General features: G+C 37.8%; 1 protein-coding gene across 2 annotated transcripts in view; it reads right to left on the reverse strand.

The window, feature by feature from the left end:
- Positions 1-6,049: 6,049 nt before the first annotated feature.
- RASGRF2 (Ras protein specific guanine nucleotide releasing factor 2) overlaps positions 6,050-23,581 on the reverse strand; it is a 140,770-nt gene continuing 123,238 nt past the window's right edge. For both annotated transcript variants that reach the window (XM_061369282.1, XM_061369281.1), the window contains exons 19-27: positions 22,112-22,224; positions 15,487-15,547; positions 14,873-14,976; positions 14,208-14,292; positions 13,391-13,588; positions 11,699-11,778; positions 9,711-9,828; positions 9,413-9,481; positions 6,050-8,740 (exon numbers count right to left, since the gene is read on the reverse strand). In XM_061369282.1, coding sequence (XP_061225266.1) covers positions 8,648-8,740; positions 9,413-9,481; positions 9,711-9,828; positions 11,699-11,778; positions 13,391-13,588; positions 14,208-14,292; positions 14,873-14,976; positions 15,487-15,547; positions 22,112-22,224 — 921 coding nt within the window. In that variant the 3' untranslated portion in view covers positions 6,050-8,647. The remainder of the gene's footprint in view (positions 8,741-9,412; positions 9,482-9,710; positions 9,829-11,698; positions 11,779-13,390; positions 13,589-14,207; positions 14,293-14,872; positions 14,977-15,486; positions 15,548-22,111; positions 22,225-23,581) is intronic.

Consider the following 23,581-nt stretch of genomic DNA (forward strand, 5'->3'; position numbering starts at 1 on the left):
TCCTTTGAAAAGTTGCTCTTGTGTGACAGTGTGGTGAAGATTCTGTCTCATTTAAGAAATTTTAAAAGGTTATTTTTTAATTGTATCTCACTGAAATGCTGTTTTCTCTCAATGGTGTATGTTGAGACATGATTAGAGACAAACATCACTGTTTTACAAGAGGAGGCTTTGACATCTGTGATCTTCAACCCAGTAGAGGATATTCATTGTTCTTCCACTGCTGCCACTGGCACAGCCACTGCTGGTGATGGACGCTCACAGTTCAGCAGACCATGGCTTTCTCCTCAAAAGGCAGCCCAGCCATGGATCTGGATCTCTAATGTAGCCTTTCCACAGGTGAGATTCTTATTACCCTCAAAAAACACTACTGAAAATGCAGCAGCTAATTTAAAATTACCAAAATGGTGACATTAAATCAGTTCTGACACTGTCATTGTCAGGGAATTTGAAAGTAATGGCTAGAGAAACCTGGCCAACAAACGTATTTTGATACTTTGAAGTCTGACACTTTCCCTCTTCCCACTATCCTGATCCAGCATTTTTTGTCATCAAAACTCCAGCAGGTATGTTTAGAGAAGGATAAAGGTGCTCTTTTTCAGATGGTGCTCCCACTGAAGATGAGATTTTAACGGTAAACAGAATGGAATAAATAAAAAATTTAGACCAGACTAGAAAGCACTGATAGGTCTTTGTACCTTCCCTGGCTAGAAAAATTATTACTTTTGATTTATGTGAGACATATCCAAAATGTAGACATGATTTACACATGCTGTCTTCAGTCTAAATGAATGTATAAATGAAGAGCTTCCAGGAAGAGTAGTGGGAGAAAACACAAACCTTTAGCAATAATTAGTGCTCTGTTCCAGACCTATCCATGTAGGCATGTGCCCATGATGAGCATTAGTATGTGAGGCCAGTATCTGATTCAAAGAGGCTTACACAGTGGAGTTGCTACCACAAGAAAAACAAATTTGAAATAGCTTCTGCTATTACATTCACCAACCCACATGTACTTGAAGGTTGGCTCAAGCAATCAGGAAACTGAGACAGACACCAGTGATTGTTTCAGTCCTTTTTGAAACTGAAGATTTCAATAAAAATCTGCTCTTCTCAAATTTTAATTCTTCTAGGCAGGGACAGAACATTTGAGTATAACTTTCAAGGCATAGTTCAGTCTTCACAATTCTCATTAATTATCTTTGTGCAATCAGTCAAGATTAATTTCAGCTTTGTTCTCACATAGCTGAGGATTTTGAACAGGCTGTACCAGCTATCTTCCCCCTTTTTCTTTAAATTGAAGATTAGGAAGTGTTGGGTGCTGTCAGATTTCCTCAGCAATTCTATCATTTGAGTGAGTCTGTCATTTTACAGAGTATTTAGTTATTTTCTTGCAACATACTAAAGAGTAGAAAACAGCCACGCCCCTGTTAAATACTTCTTGAACAATCATCTATGATCTATGATCTAACCAATAAGATTATGGAGCACATCCTCCTGGGAGACATGTTGAAACATACAGAAAGAAGTCAGGGAACTGAGGAGAGACAGCCAACATAGCACATCATGGTTGACTAATCTAGTGGTCTTTTACAGTGGAGTGACTGCATGAGTGGATAAGGAAGACCTACTGATGTCACCTATCTGGACTGTGGTAAGGCCTTTGAAACGGTCCTCCACATCCCCTCTCTAAATTGGAGAGATATGGATTTGATGGGTGGTGACACCTATAGCTCAAAGTCCAAGTGGAAAACAATAACCAGTAGTACCCCTGAGAGGCCCAAACAAGGATGAATTATATTTATTATGTTAATCAGTGACATGGAGAATGCGATTCAGTGCACCCTCATCAAGTTTGCAGCTGACACCAAGCTGACTGGTGTGAATCATTCACTAGAGAGAAGGGATGGGATCCAGAGAGACCTGGACAGGCTGAAGTGGGCCCATGCAAACACCATGAAGTTCAATAGCCCAAGTGCAAGATTCTGCAGCTAGGCTGGGGAAATCTCCAGTACCAGTACAGACTGGGGGATAAAGAGACTGACAGCAGCCCTACACACAAGAGGTTTGGGATACCAGTGGACACAAAATTGGACATGACCCAGAAACCTGTACTTCCAGCCCAGAACCCCCATATGTGCTGGGCTGCATCCCCAGAGCATGAGCAGCAGGCCAAGGGAGGGGATTCTCCCCGTCTGCTTCACTCTGGAGAGACTGCCCCCTGCAGTCCTGCATCCAGCTCTGGGCAACAACACAGGAGGGACGTGGAGCTGTTGGAGAGATTCCAGAGGAGGCCACAGAGATGCTGCGAGGGCTGGAGCAGCTCTGCTCTGGAGACAGGCTGAGAGAGCTGGGCTGGTTCAGCCTGGGGAAGAGAAGGCTCCTTAAGGGGAGACCTTAGAGCAGCTCCCACTGCCTAAAGGGGCTACAAGAAAGCTGGAGAGGGGCTTTGGACAAGGGCCTCTAGGGACAGGACAAGGGGAATGGCTTGAACCTGACAGAGGGGAGATTGAGATGAGCTCTTAGGCAGAAGTTCTTCCCTGTGAGGGTGCTGAGGCCCTGGCACAGGTTGCCCAGAGAAGCTGTGGCTGCCCCATCCCTGGCAGTGTTCAAGGCCAGGTTGAACATAGGGGCTTGGAGCAAGCTGCTCTAGTGGAAAGTGTTCCTGCCTGTGGCAGGGTTTTGGAACTGAATGAGCTTTAAAGTCCCTTCCAACCCAAACCAGTCTGTGGTCCTGTGATTCTTTGATTCTGACCTTAGGATAAAGACATAAAATCAGCCAGGTCTTTGGCATAAGGTCAATAAAACTGTTTAAAGTGTGGGAAAAACAACTTGAGTTCAGTATTACCCTGCAGTACTTTTAAATAGAGCTGTTTGGCAAGTAGGTTGATTTTTTTTCTTGCACTGAAAATATCTGACAACAAAAATATCTGACAGTAAGTTGCTCTCTCAGGCTATTTCAGTTTTTATGTGAAATACCAAACAAGTAAAAAGATTGCAGAAAATGTGACTGCAAGGTCACAGAGTATTGAATAGATGCTGATTTTAATATGTCACTTGTTTTATCTCCATCTTGAAATATGCTAATTCTTGTAACAAATTTAATAGGCATCTTTCTGTCATAAAGAATTTACCCCATTCAACAAAGGAAAGCGGTAGACAGTGATTAAAGCATATAACAGAAGCTGGATATCTGGCTTTGCAGTCTTGATCTCTATTCTATTTTCCTTCAATTTGCAAGTAATTTTATCTCCATATGACTTGTTTTCCTATTGAAAATAGAGGGATATGCCATACTTACAAACCTTAAATATTTTCTGCGTTGACTTGGGTATAAAATACAGTAGTACCATTTCTTTAGGGAAGGACTCCTGACAAAAGAAGGATAGGGACATTTAGGCAGAAGTCCAAATCCAAGACAAGGAGATAAAGAATTTAGGGACAATGTTATTTATTCCCTACTTACGTATATATGTTGCCTTTTGCCTAAAAAAAAATAATAAATATATTCTATTGAAATGAGAATTCCTTAAACACCTTCTGAAATGATATTTAAATGTGTACCTTCCTATAAAAGGAATAGAAGTATGGAAGGGGAGAGGCTTTCCTCAGCTGAAGAAGAATGAGTTGTGCAGCTGGTTGAGTTTATCTGTTAAGTCTTGTTTAGATATTTGTGCTGTACAATTCACAGAGGATCAGCATTTCTAGTTGTGTATGAAGTAGGCTTCATTCTCTGTTCCAAGTTAAAACCAGCATTATTCCCAATGACGGCCACCACAGCTGCAATGCAGCATGAGTGAAAGAAGAAAAAAATGCAGTAACTCAAACCATTTTTTTTCCAGTAGAGACCCAGAATTTTCGCTGCTTTTTGCCTTTCTTGCTAATGGATTGTCCCTTCCCATCCCATGTTTCTCTAAAAGACTCAGTAATTCAGGTGTAGGTTTAATTATTCACCACTGGGAAATAAAAAAATAAACAGATACCAGTAAGGACTCTCAAAGCTCAGGGGAAAAAAAAGTTTAATTAGCATATTGGCATTAACACCCTGCCTGATATGCCTTACTAACAATACAAAGCAATAACCTCAGGTCAAAAGATAAGTTATAAGACATGCAAAAATACCTGGATTGTGCACTAAGGAACATGTTAGCTATAGGTACATCTATCAAATAAACATACATCTATTCTCCTAAATAACAAAACGTCAGAGACTTTTTATAAAGTAAAGGTACAACGAAACAACCATACTTGAGCAGCATCTTGGACACAGAGCATCCTACATGGAGACATTTGACCTTTGGAGGCAAAAACAGTAACAGGCAAATAGCTGAGAGCCAGATCCCCAAATACTTATGAAAAGCTCTCGGTGAAGCATAAGGTATTATCAGAATGAGGTCTGGAGAATTTTGCTCTTAATGAATAACAATTATGAGTGGGTAAAAATGTCTCTATCAGTGAGACTTTTAAATCATGTATCTAAGTTTAATGTTGCTGGTAATCATGAAAGGATGAACAACTGAATACTGATACAAATAAATCAATGTAAAGATTTGTAAAACCCTTTAAATGGTGATTGTGGAGGAAAATTTGGGGTAATGAACATGTGCTGAAATAAAAAACAACATGGTTAAAATTAATAAATAGTTAAGTTCCTACAGAACAACAATCAGTATTAAGAACTAGGAAAGCAGGAGGAGGACAGATACCTTTTCCTTTACTTTAAAATAAGGGTAATCAGTCCCAGTATCATGTCTCACTATTAAACTATGTATTTGTGTGTTACAGGACTAGCCGTAGGAAAGGGACAGAATATATACACACTTACTGCCAGTGTAAATTCAATAGATCATCTATGTTTTTGTACGCATGATGCCTAATCATGGGCTCATTCCACTAACAATACTGGTGAATTCAGTGGAGGGAGGACAGGGATGGGGTAAAATGAAGGCTGGGGTGAAGGCAACTTTAACCCTGTATCAGTGTGTGACAAGTGCTCTCTGTCACCTGGAAGGGGACATGTCTGCGCTGCTGCCCAGATTCCCAGATAACTACGGGCTGAATCCAGGCTGCTACTTTATGCCATAAAAAATACTACAAAACTCCCTTCATACTTGGCTGATGAGCGTGCCCACTGCTGAACCAGTGGGTGAAATATGTTATCCCCATTGCAGCTAGCCAGCCTGTACACCCTGAGGCATTTTTGGCCAGAGAGTGATGAAGGGAGCAGCCCCTCCAGTGTGAGAACTGCTGTTGCATCTGACAGACACAGCAGGGCTGAGGAGCTAAGAAAGGCAAGTAGAGAGGTGCTTCAGCCCTTCTCTTTCTTATGAATCCTGAATCAGCTGGGCTTTTTCAGCTCCAGTTGCAGAAAAGCAAGTCTGCTCTGCTTCCACAGCATAAAAGCTAGTGGAGAAGATCCTAAAAGACAGCAAGATCCAGACGACAAAGTGCTCACTTGGAGACATCCTTCATAGAACACCAGAAGCAAACAGTGGGTGTTTTATGTCCAGGATTTCTGTATGTATTATGTGGCTGTGGTGGAGTGGCACAGAGAAGTGGGTAGCAAGGAGCTCCACAATCCCTGTGTGCTGTACAGGGAGATGGCTGCACTAGCTGGGTATAGAAATGTACTGGGCAAAGCTTCACATAAAGCAGGTTGCTGCTGCCTACTATTGCCATAGCCCAAACACTGCAACAGTACTGTAGCAGAGGCACTCGGGCCACTTACATGTGAAGTGCTCAACCCAGCTGTGGGACAGACACACTGCCCTACACTCGGTGTGCAGGACTTTGGCAGAAGAGCCACTTCCAGCTTTGATTGAGTTTGCAACACTGGATGGGGTTGTACATAACAAGACATGTGCTTACTTCTTTGAGCAGTAACCTCCTGTATTTTAACAAATGCATTGTATCCTCAACCAGAAAGATTAATATTAGCTCTCAGCAAATCAAACATCACTTTTTAATGTTTTGTGACCATACACTTTATTTGTTGCTAGTTGCTTTTTTTTTGTTGTTGCCCTGAACACAAACCAAGTATCTAGTTACTCTGGTGATTCTAACCTAAATCATGCCACTGACCCAAGAGAGTAACCTTTGGCATTTAAATAGTATATGCCATAAAAATAGTATATGCTTTTCCAGAGGGGCTGAACTACCACCTTGCCTACTGATTTTAAGATATGGATGCTCAGCACCTTTTAAAAAACCCATGTCTAATCCTTTGTCTTCCTCTCTGCCCATTTGGAACACCATAGCACGAGCACAGCACTACCCCTGCATATTGCAAGCGTTAAAATGCACTGTATACTTTGAAACACTGAAGAACCAGTACACATATAATAAAGCACAAAACAACAAAGTGTGAAAAGAGTTAAGTGAAGAATTGTACCCTGTAACAGTAAGAACATCAAGGAAGTTCAGTAAAATAGGGTACAGGCAGATAAATCAGCAGTTAATAGCACACAACAGAGATACCAACTGGCATTGACAGTTGTTACACATTTTTGGTTTTTTTTTAACACAGGAACAATAAAACAAAGTCAAAAAATCACTTTTTGAACCACATTTCCCATTGATTCTTCATTACTTCGAAGTTTTTTGTGAAACTACTGGATGGTAGCTGCTTTTGTACAGAAAACACACAGTAAATTGGTTTTGTGGTCCAAATAAACTATGCTGCTTTTTTTTTTTCTTCTCCATACCATGCACTGAGTTGCAATCAGCTTCTTGTCAGTCATTAGTGAAACTAACAAGCATATTTTTTGACAATACAGCTTCTGTAAGTATAATTTTCCATTCATTTCTGCAGCAGTCATTAGAATTACTTAAATGTTTCTGGAATTTCCTTTTGTGTTGCTGTCTGCTGTTCTAATCAAGGAATTTTCCAGTATTTGCAATGCTTCTTTATGCAGTTATTTACAATGGGATCATCCTTGTGGTGAATCACCCTAATGAAATTTACAGTGGCTAAGGTATGTTTATAAATGCTAGCAGTTACACTCAGACAGAACAAATGGAATTTATTGTGCAGCTCTGGGCTGGGCCAGCAATACAATTAAAGTGCAAATAAAGATAAAACCCACAAGCCAGGCAGATCCGTTTTTCCTTGCCAGTGTTAAGAATCATCATGACTGTGGTAAGAAATGTCAGATCAAATAGGCCTAGGTCACAATTTATTTTAAACACCTATCTCCCTGAGAGCATTTAAGGGAGGTATACAATGATATAGCCCTCTTTCTTCAACTGGCTGAATAGAATTGGAAAAGTAAGGACACTTTTCCAGCCAATTTTTTTTTCATCAGTACTACGTGTGTTTTACACTATGATGCGCTTTACAGCATGCATTTGAGCTCACTTTTCATGCAGCTACAACAGGCTACTTTTTATCAGGAAAATTTAGCAAGTACCAACTAGCTGTAGAAATGACATCTATTTACATGGTATGTCACAAAAGCATAGCCTTTGAAAACATTTACAAACAGCACATTTTCTTAAACGTATGCCCATATGCAAATAATAGTTCCTAGCTCAGATTGTTTGCTGGAATTCGAAGCTTGCCACCAACGTTAACAATTTTAGAGCTAAGTCAGTGCTGAGTGGCTGAACAAAAAAACTAGACATTTTCAAACCACTGATTCCACTTGAAACAAAACTATCACTCCAACTCATAGTGTTCACAGCTGATCACTACCCATAGCCAGACCAGACATGTATTTCTCGCCACTGTGTGTCCAGAAAGTGCTCTGTAGCCTGACTTGTCAAAGAAGCTGCAGGAGGTGCAGAAAAATAAAGTGCCTTTTCCAGGGCTGTGTGCAACCTGACCAACCATTCCGTTTGCTGTATCCCTGGATTTCTTGAGTCTCAGATAGAGCTCCTAACCTTGCATTTCCCAGCTGAAGCTTGCAGGGCTGGCAGCTACTTACAGTCATTCAGCTAGTCCATTTGCTTTTCATGCTGTAAATACTTTCATTCTGTATTAATGAAAAAAGCTATTTACAATTCATTTGTAAATCAGTCTCCTTAGAAAAGGCTGTCAGGGTATTTAAAGAAGATAACATTTTATAAAGGGTATCATTAAATGTACAGCAGGTGTTTTGAATAGCTGCAGATCTGAAGATAATAGATGCCGTTTTAATGTCACTCCAAGAGAGCAGATGACTGTTAAGATCCCGTTTTTTCAATAAAGTTAGCACTATAGGAGGACAACACTACCACAACTGCCTCAGTGAACACACAGCAATCAACCCAGATCATATCACAGCTATCTCATTTTTCTCATTTATCTTAATATACCTGAGTATATCACTACCCTTTATATATGTACCATTGATTAGTCACGTAAGATGGCTACAATTAGTACCCATTGACAGGGAAGTCTCCTATTTTCCATTAAATGCATAGTCCCTGCTGCAAAACATTATCTTCGCGAAGCAGCAATCCATTAATCCACGTAGGAAGTATCTTTGTCTTCCACCTCAGTGCTCATTTTCGTTGCCTGAGAGGGAAATGCTGTGAGGTTCTGTACCTCTTATTGGGAAAGAGAGCTTGTATTCTTCTCAGTATTTCCCTTGTTGTCTTTAGGACATGACATACACGATTTTGTTCATTGTACTAAAGCTTTCTGCAGAATCTGAGGCAAGCTGGCTCTTCAGGCAGGGAGTCTGGGTTCAATCTTCAGGGAAAGCTCATACAGGGTGTCTTCGTCTATGATGAGTGTCTTGTCAAGTAAATACTGAGTGACCTGGCGTGGAGAGAAAACACAGATGAACAGACTCTGTAACTTCCACAAAACTTTTCTGCTTTCTTTTTCCCCTTCAGCCCATTTCAGATCATGACATCCCCCCATACTGTCTTCTTGAGAAACACAACACAAATCTGCACCAGCAGCATTCTATGAATTAAGCAGAGGTTCCTAGAAATGGGCAAATCCTTAGCCAGGTTACCTAGAGCCCATGTTGCTCTTCTGGAGCCTGAGATGAAATCTCTGAAGGCACAGACTAGCTTTGGGCAAGTTTTCCTCATTCCCAAAAGGGACAAAGGGAAAAGAATTGGAGGATGCACACAGCATCAACAGATTCTGAGATTCCGTGGGAATTAAGATTCCAACTGGGCAGGCAGAACACATTTCCCTTTGAAAACACTGCCTCATACCCCAGAACCACGAAGGCTGCAATCCTGACAGAGTTTCCAGAGAAGGAGAAAGTTGTTTCTATATACAGTATGAAACAAAGAATTTCTGGCAGGGTGAGAGTATTACAACCCCAGAGTACCCTTCCATATTTCTGTATGTCTTTCCAGTGTGCAGGAGCAGAATACATTGACTTTAGCTTTCAACCACAGCTGTATCTTACAACTAATTGTTGCCATAGCTTTCATTTCCTCAGGAGGTAACAGTGCTTAAGAAGAGCCTTACCTTCTGCTGATGCTCTATGCGGTAGGGCGTCTGCTGGAACTGGCGTATTTCCCTGATAATGTGTGAGATCTTTCAAAAGAATACATATATCTGAATAAGTACCACTGCATTTTGACTTCAGCTAAGCCACCAGAAGATGGTGACAGAAGACTGGGTCAAGTAATTGCTTTTGAATAGCTGCATGATTCCAATATACTTGTTTGTCTTAGAAGTTAAATTCCAGAGTTATTATTAAATCAATAATTAACTCATAAAAATGAACACATGTTGGGAAAGCGTACAAGGAATCAAAAATTACCATTCTCATTTTGGAAAAATTTACAAGGCCTTCTTCAGTGAAGTTTGGTGTTCCTTCTTCGATAAATGCCAGGTCTGTTAGGTACATTCCAAGGTAGGGAACAGCAGGTGGGTTACAACTGTGAAACAACAAATCAACATATTAACCTGTAGCTAAATTTGCAAAGTATAATTTTATAACTCACACAAACTCTTTATTACTGAACGTATTTGTGATCAATGGGTTACATTAATTTCTAAGACACCTTCCTTGATTTCATGAATTGTACTTGCTCTGCCTGTGAAAAATTGTATGTATTCTGTCCAATATCTAGTATTAGCGGCAGATGACCTTCAGTAAAAGGTAGAACCATGTTGGAGTGAGAGGAAGGACAGGTAACCTCTGGAATGAGAGAACACCCTCAAGTATATTTCAATCCTGACTGACACACAATCTCAGAAATAGCTCCCACAGACATGCTAAAAATGCATGTGGACATGCTTCTGAGCGATTGATGTTCTGCAATAGTGTAAGCATCCTAGAACAGTAAGAGTACATGTATGTACGTGTGTGTTGAGCATGTCCATAAATATATGAAGATGTACATATATATAAATTTTTATATATGCATATATATACATGTTTATACATATGCATATGTATGCATATATGCATGTATATACATGTGTATGCATCTGTATACATATGTATATACCATACTGTCGAAGTCTATTCAGGCTTTCTCAACAGTGGACACATAGAACAAAGAGAAAGATAGAGGGGTATCAAAGATGATCTGGAAAACGAGGAACAGCGAACATAGAGAATAGCAGTTTTATTGGAGGAACAGGAGGAATGGGATAATGATTGTTTCTTTCCTAATGCAGTAATAACAGCTCCATGTTCAATGACTTGTCTCAGCAGAAATAGTAGAAAAAGGATTTCTGAAGCTCTGCCTTAAGAAGAATGCGGAGTGATTGCTCTACTGTTAACTTAGAATCATAGAATCACAGAATAGTTAGGGTTGGAAAGGACCTTGAGATCATCAAGTTCCAACCCCCCTGCCATGGACAGGGACACCTCGCACTAAAGCATATCAAACAATGCTTAGCAGTGCACTTCACTCTGGTTATGTTTTAGATTATAAGTGTTGTTGTACAGAGGCAAGCAATGTATTAACTGAAAGGTTTGTAAAAATACCTCTTCGTTTTACTAAAAAAAATTTAAAAAAAGTCATTAGCTGCCCAAAAATATATGTATCTTTAAACATTCCAGTAATTATTCTAGTAGATCAATTCTTTGCTTCTCTCAAGATCATTTAAAGTAGTGGTACCACTCAGTACTAAAAAGCCTGCTTCTAATTGTGAAACTTGCAAAAATACAAGTTTTCTATGCATGCTGCTGGGGTTGAGCCCTTGCCACAGGATATTTTGGGTACCAAAGTTACATATGGTCAAGTGCAATCTGGCAAATATATTAAAGAAAATAATACCCAAGGACTACTGAATAAAAAAAACAGACTCTTTTCCAGGGAGCTGGGTGGCTATAAAAGAGGAAATACTGTTGTGCATTGGTCTTATTGTTATGTTCCTCTTATCAGCTACTGTCCACAGTCAGAAGCAAGATAAAGGGGTGAACAGATCTTTGGTCTGACTCAGGGGTATTCCTAAATCTTAAACTTCTTGTCTTGAACACGGACTCTTTGGAACCCTGTTTTTAAATATGGCTTCACACATATTGAAAAAGTTTATCAGTGGAAGAAAAACCCCAACAGGGAACAACATTCACACAGAATAACAGTTTAATTTGCTTCAGGAATTCTCTGGAGATACTATATTTATCTACAATAATGCCAAATAGAATAAAATTAGAATTTCAGAAGTTAACTAGGTAAAAATATTATCCAATATTATATTAATTATTAAAGATTAATCAAAGCTAGTTAATCTTTAACATGTACTATCCACTGCTTATAACAAACCACAATTGTATACTGTAGTGAAGCATACTTTTTGAGCATTTCTCTAAGGTTTTTAAACCTTCCTTCAGATGATACAGTCTTCTGAAGCTTGTCCATGAGAGCTTTTGTCTAGAAAGAAAATAGATTACAGATGTCATTGCTGTTGCACATTAATGACTGCGATTAGATTTTAGAAAAGCTGTAATTCACTTAGGATTTGACCCCATTTTCAAAAGTAGTAAGATGGGTGTTATAAATTTAGCTTTGCTGTAGTTCCCAGCATATTTCTGAAAATTGAGGTTATGCAATATTAAAGATTTTTCCTTTGAGTGATCCACGGAACACGTGTCTATGCTGATATTATTAGCCTGGAAATTCAGGAAAAACACAAGTTCATAAATTAATGGTCAGCAATTCAGTTTACTGTGTATACAAGAATATTAGGGACTTGATCTTAATATGCTGCCAAGGATCCTCAGCTGCATTTGCTGAAATTAATGACAGTAAAGGATGTTTTCTGTCTTGCAGCTTGCACTAAGATGGTTTTGACTCCGAGTTTCTGATAAAAGCTGAATATGTATTTGAAAATATATTACTGTCTTACACCAGTTACTTTCAGTGGGCATCATCATAGCCTGGTCACTTCATAAGTGAAACAAATTTGCATTTTCAGTCAATTTATGCTTGAAATAATATACAGAATCATGAGAAATTTATTGGTTTTCAAACTAAATTTCGAGTTAGGACAAAGCTGTAGGCTGAAACAGACACTTTCTTTTTTTTCTAAATAGCAGGCTGATGAAACAATCAGATTACATTTCCAATGAGTACTGAAGAATTGTGCAACAACATAAATCTGTCTTTTTTTAATTCTTCTTCTTCATACTTGAGAAGTTTAAAAATCGAACAAATTCTAAACATAAAACTTTTTCAAGGTAAACTCTTACATAACATTTTGTATTGAAAGGACTTCTAATATTTTTGTTAACAAAGGAAATATCATCAGCTATAAAACATCTGAGAAAAAGCTGACTGGAGAAGGCAGGACATTCAGAATGTATTTTAAATGGATTTCATTCCTTGGGCTGCCTTAGTGTTTTGCAAAAGCTGAAGACAGAGCAAAAACACAGAGGAGGAAATGCAACAAAAAAAGCCCACCTTTTACATGTCAATTAGCCAGATCTAAAATGGGCAACTTGAAATATTCCCATTAGCTGGAGTAAACTCTGTGTCCAAATACTACCTGATTTACAAGTGACTTGCTCTGTCCTACTGACTTCCTTGTTCTGTTATTCCATCATACTAAAATATTCACTTTTGTCTTTTTTTATTTTTAATAGCAGAAAGCTGAGTTTTAAGTAATTCAACAGATTTATTTAAACCATTTAAAACAGAGCTACTATTGACTACTATTTTAGGCACCTGATCTGACTTTAGCTATAGCTAATAACCATCTACATTAGTTTTCATTAGTTCAGGCCCAAGTAATAGTCTTAGGCACCTGCTAATTACATTGAAATCTGTTTGTTCCCACAGATATTTGATGATATTAAAAAAAAAAAAAGATAAATGAAATACAAAAGACCTTGATGTAAAATAACAAGACCACTTGGTGCTTCAAGCAAATAGAATAATGTAAAAGTGGAAATATTATGAGAGGAATACTAGCTCAACACATTCTCTGAGCAACATGCTGACCAGTGAAATCCAGAAACCCTTCTTGTAATCCTGTTTTTCTTACCTGTTTGGATACTTTACCCCAAGTTTTCTTAAGTCTGTAGATTGCACTTCTGTTCAAGGCTGAGGTGATTTCTAACACGCCATTGTAATTGTGCATACATCGACAAATATCAGCTACTGCTACCCACTTTTCAATTGAGTTAGCACGGGAGCTAACATCAGCATAATTCATGATTTGGGAGGCAACAAGGTTACTCATCTGGCCAAACAAAGAAGAATAAATTTAGGACATTTACATATATTATCCCTTTCAACATATAATTGTTTAACCAACAAGGCAGAAAAATCTAATGTACAATGGAACTAATGGCTCTTAATAAAAACAGAGGAAATGTATTGAGAACAGTGTTGTACGGAAGTGTGGGAGAATAAAGATATGAAAGGGTAAGATATGCAAAGGGGGGTATCTCCAAGCCAACAGTAGCAAAACTGATTGGGAAGTCTCTCAGTAAAATTCACAGAAAATGGTAAATGAGCAAAGATGTGGTTGGGGATACAAAGGGCATTCATTAAATAGAATCAGTGCTATATTTTCACATTCTGGAGAAAATTAGTTTCTTCTGTAAGCAAAAGGGCATAGCAGTACCTTTAAAACACTCTATTAAATTGCTATTGAAACACTGAATACCAATTCTTGAAAACAAGAATCTTTGTGTGCTTTGATTTAAAAGGTTAATCACAAAAAGACTGTAATAGTCATTACTAGATGAGAAGTTATACCACATTGTAAAAATAAAAAAAAAAGTATTTTTGTTCCAGAGGTCATAGACAGTGTTAACAGGGGTCCTAGAATGCAATGTATATTTAAAAGTACTTACATCATTAAAATGTTGACTTGTTTTCATAATATAGGGCGTTCTCTCATTTTTATCCATTTTCATCCAGCCCTGCCCAAGAAACTCTCTAGATATTTAGGAGAGAGAAAAAAAACAAACAAAAATGCACTTAATAAACACAGTACAGAGTCTCTGTCTGCAATGATAGCCTAAGTGGATTTTAAGTATATCTCATTTTGTTAGAAGCTAGTAACATCATAGCTTTAAACCAATTCCATCACTTTTAATGCTGTCTAAAGCAGTAAATATTATAAAGAAGCTCTATTTTTCTTTTGATCCCCTTCCCCATCCCCCCATTCTAATTTTCCGCACTGTGACCCTACTGATGTTGTTCTTGTCAGTGGATGTGGTTATATCCATGTTAAACTGCTGTATGTAAGAATTCATCCCTTCCACACTATGTTCACCCTTCACTAGCCCAGAGCCTTAGACCAGAGGGTTGTTTTTTTCCTTAGCAAAGAACTCAGTCTTTCAAGACATGGTCAAACTATATGGAACCAGAGGCAATGACACAAACAGCCAAAGTACATTATCTGTTAAGTATGCAAATCTTTTTGCCCATAGCATGTATCAGTGTAGTGCCTAACACTGCCAGTCAGTAACTCATCCACCATACTCACTTCAGTTACTTGTAGGAGAACACTTACTCATAGGGTATGCTTCGGAAAACTATATGATCTAAAAGAGTTATTTGCTCTGCAAGCTCCATGGCTGACAAAGTCTCAAAGCACTCTGGTTTTGGGCAATCTGACTGCAAAAATAAGGAGAACACTTAATGACCTCATTTTGCATCAAAAGACATTTCAAAACACAGGGTATTAAGAACTTCACATGAACTTTCAACAGAGTTGTAATTAAATTCCTTGCTACAAAGAAATAAGAACTAAGAAAAAATGCTAAGAACATAAGGGTAAATATTCAGACTGGAAACTCATAGAAAAAGACACCTACCAATTCATGAGTATCTATATAGGTTAATTAGAGTCTGTGCATTCTGCATTCATTTTCACATAATCACTTTGCAAGTATTTTTTTTTCTCGTCATTCCATCATTTGATTTAAATCCAAATCCTAAAGTTTTAACCTGTTCATCTATGTTATTCTGAATATCTCAAAACTGAACTGTACATTCCTGATATAAAACAACAGTATTTCTGTCCACAGCTTTGAACTTCCAGTTGTGCTACATTTTATTGACTTAATCACGCAACATTTCTATAGCAGGATTTAATTTAATGTTTAAATTTCAAAATGAACTTACCATCTGAATGATATTATCTATTTTTAAGTGGGTATCATCTTGATCATCTTGTGAAAGAGTCCTGAAAAATTAAGTAGCACAACACTCTTAAGTAGAAAAGAACACAAATAAAATTGCCTGTGGTTCTGAGAAAACCAAATAGGCAAGCATGTTTATCTAAAATAAATCCTAACACTGCAGCTGAAGAGGTTGAAAGAAAAAAATAAAAATCTGGTACCTAAAATCTCACGTCTCATTATAAGTAAAAGTAGTAGTTTTACCTTCAATGACATTAGAATCATGTAAGGTAAAAAGATAGCCATAAAGGCTTAAAATCTCTGAGCTAAGAACACCATATACTATAGAATGGTCAATGACAATAGCTACTGTATGTACATGCTGATTACAGTGATAAGGTTTCTAAATCTATCCCACTTTGGCTTTAGTGCAAAGAAGTTTGGTGGACAAAGTAAAACTTCCTTTTCAAGAACTGGACTGGCAACGCAAAAACACAACACAGTGAGAATAACGTGATTAGAAGCCGTCTATTCAGAATAAACCGAGGAAACCTAAAGGTGAAGAATTACATCTCAAGCCTTTTATCTGATTTTTAAACTACTGTGCTAAATGGTATTTTGGGGAAATGTTTAAAAGAACCCAACATTTGAGAAGTGAAGAAAAGACAGCAACACGGGCATGCATATAAGAGTGATTCACTGGGAAGTGTTCTTTCTTATTGGCACGACACTGTCCTATTCAGTGGCCCACACAAAGAGCTGTGAGTGTGGATATAGACAACAATCCACTAGCAGATTTTACTTGTAGCAAATACATGGTTTGTGTTCAGTAATACAAGTGAAGAAAGTTATGAGAGAAAGCAAGGGTAAGCAAAGATTCTGCTGGACTGTTTAACAGCATCCCTGTCAGGCAGGATGTGATACTGTGATACTGTGACACTTCCATTATTACCCTTACAAATTAAGGAAGTAAATACATATGAAATAAGTTTCTAATTCTTAGAGTTAGCAGCTAAGACTAGACCTCTGTCTCACTTAAACTGGTCATGTCTGATCAGTCCAAATATTAAAATAATTTTCTAGTGGAAAATATTGACATCTGTCTCCTCATTCCTTTACATTACATAAAACATTTTAAGAGTATTTTAAAAGCTGATGTAAGATATACAGCCTGAAATGTATTGTCTAGTGAGGTCATACAAGGCAGAAAACTGGTCATTCATCTGCATATTCATTCTGACATCTGCATATCTCTGGATTTCATTTACATTTATTCTGAGGGAGAAAAAGGAAGAACTGTTTCTTGAACCACCATTTTTTTCCCCCTCCAGGTAAGAGTATTTATTAGTTATTCACTGCTGTATAGTCTGAACTTTACACCTTCCTGTTTCATCATCAATGAAATTTTAGCTAGATTTCAGGAATTTGTAAATAAGACTGGTAAAATCTCAAGCAAAATATACTTCAGTAGGTTTGCCTAGCTTTCAGAGTGGATATTTAATAAAAGAAGCTTTTTTTACCCTGCAGAAAAATCCTGTCAGTCCATTCAACAAGAATCTCATCATGCAAGAAATACTATCTGTTCTGCTGATGATTCAAGAAGGCATGAAGCAACTCGTTATCTCTTATAAACACTTTTCTTGCCATTCACATTTTATACAGTCTTTCCCACAGCTGACCATATAATCTCCATAATACAAATCAACGTTTTCTCCTTCTCTAATCTCTGCTAACAAAGGAACTGATTTCCCAAGAAATTTATATGCATATATGGACCCATACACTCTGTAAAGAGACATTTATACCCAATATCTTTCAAGGACACAGTCCATGGAATATATCCATACATAGGCTCAAAAAGCACAAACTTTCTTTTGCAAGTGTTTGAACATTGAATTTAAGATAAGAAATGCTTTTCCTGACCTCATTCTGAATTCCTCTACTTTTCAGAGTCGAGAGTAGACTGTGAAAACTGAAATGCAGGAAAGCCAAGACTGAGGGTTGACTCGCAAACCAGAATTCTGATAAGGCTGCATTTTTCAATATGCCAAGGCCTTTTAAATCTCAAAGCCTTTTAAATCATCAAAGCTTCCAGTTACAACAAATCTGTGCTTTCATGTAGAAAACATGCTTTCAAAAATATTCAAGTTGATTTCTACTAAAAGTAAAAAAGCCCTTCAGTTTTAAGTGGGTAACTTACATTTTTTCTTTAAGTAGTATTAGATAGAAGCCCTCCATCTAGAAGAAAACCAAACAGTGTATTTCCAAGGAGGTGGGTATGTGGTGATGATGGACTGAGCAGCATTTCTCCAAACCAAATATTGGTACATGAACCAAGAGAGGAACAAAGTATCTGGTGCACCTTTACACATTTCTGTAACAAGATTCTAGATTCCTTTAGGACATCCAGGGTGGGACTCACATCCTCTGCAAGTCAATGCCTGTGTTTTGTCTGAGAAAGAAAGGTGTTTTCTATGATCTCTGGAGGAATAATCAAGAGCCCTAACTTGAGACAATTCGGGTGGACAGAATCTCCTTCATGATAGGCAGTTACCTTGGAAGAAGTGTTTCATTAGATGCCTACAGTTTGTCTCATGCTTTGGTGCTTCAGTTAGCCACCAAAGAACTTTTTCTAAGACGATGTAGAGAAGAAACCTCTTTCCCCTTACTGTCGTTATAACCTATGGGTGGTTCAAGGAACAAGAAATTATTTTATTCCATTACAGGCCTTGTCTTAACATTCAGAACATGGACTGTAATCTGCCATGTTGATAAACAACAGAAAATCTGTAATCTGATGCAGAATAAAGAAAACAATTACATGAGAGATATAACGGTGTAGAACATGGTGCCTCTTCATGTCTTCATACAGTATGAGAACGTCTGCATCAAGCTTGGCAGTTCGTGGTCAAGAGGAACATCGCTTTGGTTGTCCCTCCTACAAGATTCAGGAACAAATAACAGAACTCTCCCAACTTAGGGAAAAGCGTGTCCAGTGCTTGTTTTGACCTTCTTCTACAATAAGCCATGGCACCATGGCAGGCATCTGGCAAAAATTGCAGGGAAAGAACCATTTCCATGTCACCATGTCTTCTTTTTGCACATGAGCAGTATCTTCGTTCTTAGCACAACTATAGAAAAAACTTCGCTCTTCTGGCAACAGAAACCTGGTTGCTAACTGGATTCATAAAACTGTATTGTCAGACAGGATGTACACATGCAAATGTTGTCTCTTTTGCTTCTGTATGTTTCTTATTCTTAATGAAATCAGTTCCAGAATTGAGCAAGAACCTTTTCAACCTGCCAGAAAACCTAAACCCTCCTGATAAAAACTAGTACTCAGTTTTATATTTTGGGTTACTAAAAAATTAAGATTTCAAAGAGCAGCCTGGAGATGGTTCCACCTCTGAATTCACTAATAAGCTGAGAAACTGGAGGACCAGAGGGACTCCTGCTTGATGCCCATTATCTGAGATGATTCCTGAGAAAGTTTGTGTTTACAGTCTCCATGGGACAGCAAGTCCAAGACTAGCAACTTGATCAGTATTTTTTAAAGCTCGTTAATTTTCATATTTCAATAATGTGCAATAAAAATGAAGGCTTGTGGAATAATAAAGGGATATGCACCTGTGTCACTGCCACAGATACAAAGTTTCACACAATTACATTCAACTGCAGATTATTCCTTAAATCCTACAGTTTGCACTTCTTAGTTACTTATATAGCATTGTTCAGAGTGTATATCTCTGGAAGTAACTACAGTGTTTTTTTTAAGTTTGGAAAGCTTGACTAATTACCAGACAACCTGTTTTCCTGAGTTGATTTAGAAAGCAGAACTACTCCTTTCAGTGAAAAGGCAAGTTGTACGTTTGTATATTTGACCCCAGCTGAATGATTTTTTTGTCCAAAACCAGAATTGCTCCAATAAACTCTTTCTCACAAGGTCACTGAGGCAGTTCCTACTCATGGATAATTAATTTCTTTACCAGCTGTTAACAAATTTGACATGCCTGGCAAATAACTGCTTCCTGTTGAGTGAGTCCAAGCCTTCAGATTACAGTTTCGCTCACCATAAGACAGTTTGATTTATATGACAATAGTCTGAATTTGGAGACTATGTCCTGATGACTGCAGTTTAACAACAGCTTAAATTATGAAAGTGTTATTTATGCAATAGCTTTTATCTAAAAGTTTATTTATGCAATAACTCTTACTTGAAAGTTTATGGGCAGTTTGCATATATAATAAACATATGGATAGGACACAGGAGTAATTTTAGCTGCTACTGAAACATGGTGCTATTGAAAATGGAACAGAGATGGTTTTTGAACCCTTTGGACAGCAATACTATGTCATCGATGCTTATTGGAGTTAGTGTTGAAATAACATAGAAATAGTAGTGAATATAGTTGAAATATTATTGAATATTTCAGTTGAATATTACTGAAATAGTATTGAAATATTTGACAAAAAAGCTGTCCGCCTGCAGGTATGTTAGCAGCATTGCCAGTCTTGAAAAGCAATAAAGGGTTTTTGGTAAGCAATGTTAGTCGAGGCTTAAATTTCATGCCTAATTTTGAAGGAAGTGGGACATCCATGCTGCATTCGGTCAAAAGGTCTAGTCCTTTATGTAGAGCCGCCAGTGGTTTTCCCAGTGCTAGCTCGTGGGATGTAACCAAATACTTATGACTCTGGGCTCTGTCTGACCAAATCTACAGTCAAATATGTTGTTCAAAAACTCTGGCAGGATTAGGGTATGCAGCTGCAGACCCTGATGAAAGATGGCTTGGCTCAGGACTATATCTGAGGAAATCTTCATTCTCTACCTGTTTCCAACAGAAACTTCCACTGATAACTCGGACACATCATTTTATTCCTGCTTTACTTGTCCTCTTGTAAAGTGCCATAATCCTTTCCAGAAATACCATCAGGATAATGACTATGAAACAAGATTTTTAAAAGTGCAATCTTTTTCTATAAATTGTTTCAAATGAGTTAATTTTAAATTAACTTTTACTTGAATTTCTGTGCATACATTTTTTCATTTTTACTGAAGTTTTATTTTGAGTACTGTTTCATTTCACTTCTTCCCTTTGCTTTTTATTTGCCTATTTCTCGGTTTTTAAAAATGTAACTTTTTTCAGATTTTTCTGTTCTCTTACATTTTCCTCTCCCTCCCCTCCCCCTCCCCCCCCCCCCCCGAAAAAAAGAACATAGTGCAAAAATTCACAGTGTGGTCAAAAATTTGGTCTGAATTTTTTATAAGTTCTAAAAACTGTTTAATGTAAATATCTGATTAACTGTATTCACTATAGAGTGTGCTCAGATAGTAGTAAGTGCTAGAAGAGAGGGCAACCAGTACCTAGAATAGCAGTAAAAGTAACCTACCATAGAAGGTAGCAGTAAAAGGATGCAAATGAGGGCAACTCACAGTTTACACATAATTACCAAGATTCCATACATTTATTGATTACTCTGCGGAACAGACAATCCAGGTTTATTTTCTCATATTTTTAAAGAAGCTAAAGGTCTTAAGGTAATTTTCCCCCTCTGTGAGCTAGCTGGCAGAACCTTTGCTGTCACACATATTAATAAAACCCATTATACTAACCCTTTTTGCCCTTTTTGCTTGCTGTTTCTTTCATCAAAATACAAGAAAAAAACCCTCACTATTTTTACTTGGAATAACAGCACATGCAGTATTACTAAAATGGAGGTTTATTTTTATTTAAGTGAAAATTAGGTAGGATCCCATTGAGATTAAGTGCTTTTATTAAGAACTTATCTTTATTTCTTATCCTTTGACTTTTTCCCCCACAATTGAATACATTTCCCCTCACTGTTTTTCAACTAAGTATCTGGTGGATAAACCTATCAAGTGATCTTAGAAAGTTCAGACACATTACATCTTCTGCACTCTTAATTTTTTTCCTTCAGAATACTTACATATATACTACAATGCACATCATACATCTGTGTTTTTGAATCATATCTTATTTTAATAACTGATTAGTCTTTAAATGTTTACTGCTCCTTAGTAATGTGGAACAATTTACATGAAAATTGGTGTCTCTAAAATATTTGCACTTAGGAGATGGAATTATTTTCACTGAGAAATGCATAAAGATTTGTCTTTTTGGTATGACTGGACACTCACTTCTGTAATATCAACCCTAAGTAACAAAATAAGGTGTTCTATCCCTAATTTAAATAGCCCTAGTTATGCAGAAGCTTAAAGGTCTTCTATTTCATGGCATTAATTTAACAAGAATTCTTCTCTGTAAGCTATCCAAAGAACTCTGGACACAGTGTCAACACAAAGGAGAGTGCAAGCATGGTCTTGTTAGGATGTCATGACATTGTAACATGCTGGGCTATCATCACCCTTTCATGAGCTTAGCAGACTGAACCTGTGGCTGCCAGCTGTTCTGCAGCAGAATTTTCTAAAACGGTATTTTTATGACCAAATCTTAAAACACTTTGTTTTATAGCAAATAAAACACTTTATAGCTAATAAAATACTTTAAATACTCAGGAGAAAAACCAAACCTGTGTATTCAGTGATACATGATCCCCTAACTATTTCACATGTTATAGTTAACACACTAAATTATTAGAAACTTACTTACCTCAGTATATTTGCAGTAGCTTTTCTTTCTTGTGGCAAAAGGTCGGGGTCTCTCAAAACTTCTTCCAGCAAATTTAACACATTCATTTTCAGCTCATTGTTCAGCTCAAAATCCTACAAAGGAAAACAATTTTACTCCCTTTTGTCTGAACAATATTGATCAAAAAACTGAAAACATATACTTCTGTGCATTTTGCCTTTTTTTTTTTTTCTTTTTCCCTGCAGGTTTTGAAACTATTGAAAGAAAATTGGAAAGCTGTTGCAATGAACAGGCCACGGAGGTATGAACCCTGAAATGTTGGAATTTATCTAATTTTCCAACCTTTATCTTGTGTGTAGAAATGGGGAAATCGCTTAATCTTTGTCTTCTGCAGTAAGAACTACCATCTCACCAATACCCACAAAACACCTTGCTCTCTCTTACCCTGTGATGACTATAAAAGCAGAAAAAAAGTTTAATTGCAATACTGAGACCACTGCCTACTGAACCTAGATACTGTGATTTATTTTGGGTTGGGTTTTTTTTTTTCACTGTTTTCCTGGGTTTCTCTGTTTTCTTGCCTCCCACTCTGGTATTTTTACCTGATACCATTTTGTAATGGTCTGCTTTTTGTTGTGTGCAATGAAATACTAAACCTAATAAGCTTGATAAATCAGACTAGTACTCTCCGGCACTGCACTTAAGAACTTTGGCATTTTAATTACTTTTGAGGCAGACTGATGCATCACACAGGACTGCAATTGAAGAGCACTAGACAAAACAACCACAGAATCATGGAATCCCAGACTGGTTTGTGTTGGAAGGGACCTTAAAGCTCATCCAGTTCCAATCCCCTGCCATGGGCAGGGACACCTTCCACTAGACCAGGTTGCTCCAGGCCCTGTCCAACCTGGCCTTGAACACTGCCAGGGATGGGGCAGCCACAGCTTCTCTGGGCAACCTGTGCCAGGGCCTCAGCACCCTCACAGGGAAGAACTTCTGCCTAAGAGCTCATCTCAATCTCCCCTCTGTCAGGTTAAAACCATTCCCCCTTGTCGTGTCCCTACAGGCCCTTGTTAAAAGCCCCTCTCCAGGTTTTTTGTCAGCTCCTTTAAAGCTGGAATACTATTATAAGGTCTCCTAGAATCACTCCTGTTGGTAAGAAAAGCAAAGAATAGAACAACTTACAAGCTTTAAGGTGACAACTTGCTGGCAAGTCTTGGAGTAGACTCCAAAATTGCTTCTATTTGGCTCAAAGCTAGCATTTCAATAAGTAAACTAAATCCAAACCTTTAGTCATCTAATGCATCACAGATCTTCCTTCATAACCCACAGCTACTTTAAAGCAGGACAATGTTTGTGGTGAGCTTCTGCTTGTTTCCATGGGAACACAAGCCATGAAATTACTGAAAATGGGAAATACTCAGCTCCTCTGTGCAAGAGCTGTGTATTTCATTTTCCCAAAGAGCCAGCTACAATGCTTCTGTTGCG

The sequence above is a fragment of the Neopsephotus bourkii genome, unplaced genomic scaffold, assembly GCF_033783945.1.
Source record: "Neopsephotus bourkii isolate Nb327-2 ecotype Australia unplaced genomic scaffold, CSIRO-AGI_Nbou_v1 NB_1491, whole genome shotgun sequence".
Classification (NCBI taxonomy): Eukaryota; Metazoa; Chordata; class Aves; order Psittaciformes; family Psittacidae; genus Neopsephotus; species Neopsephotus bourkii.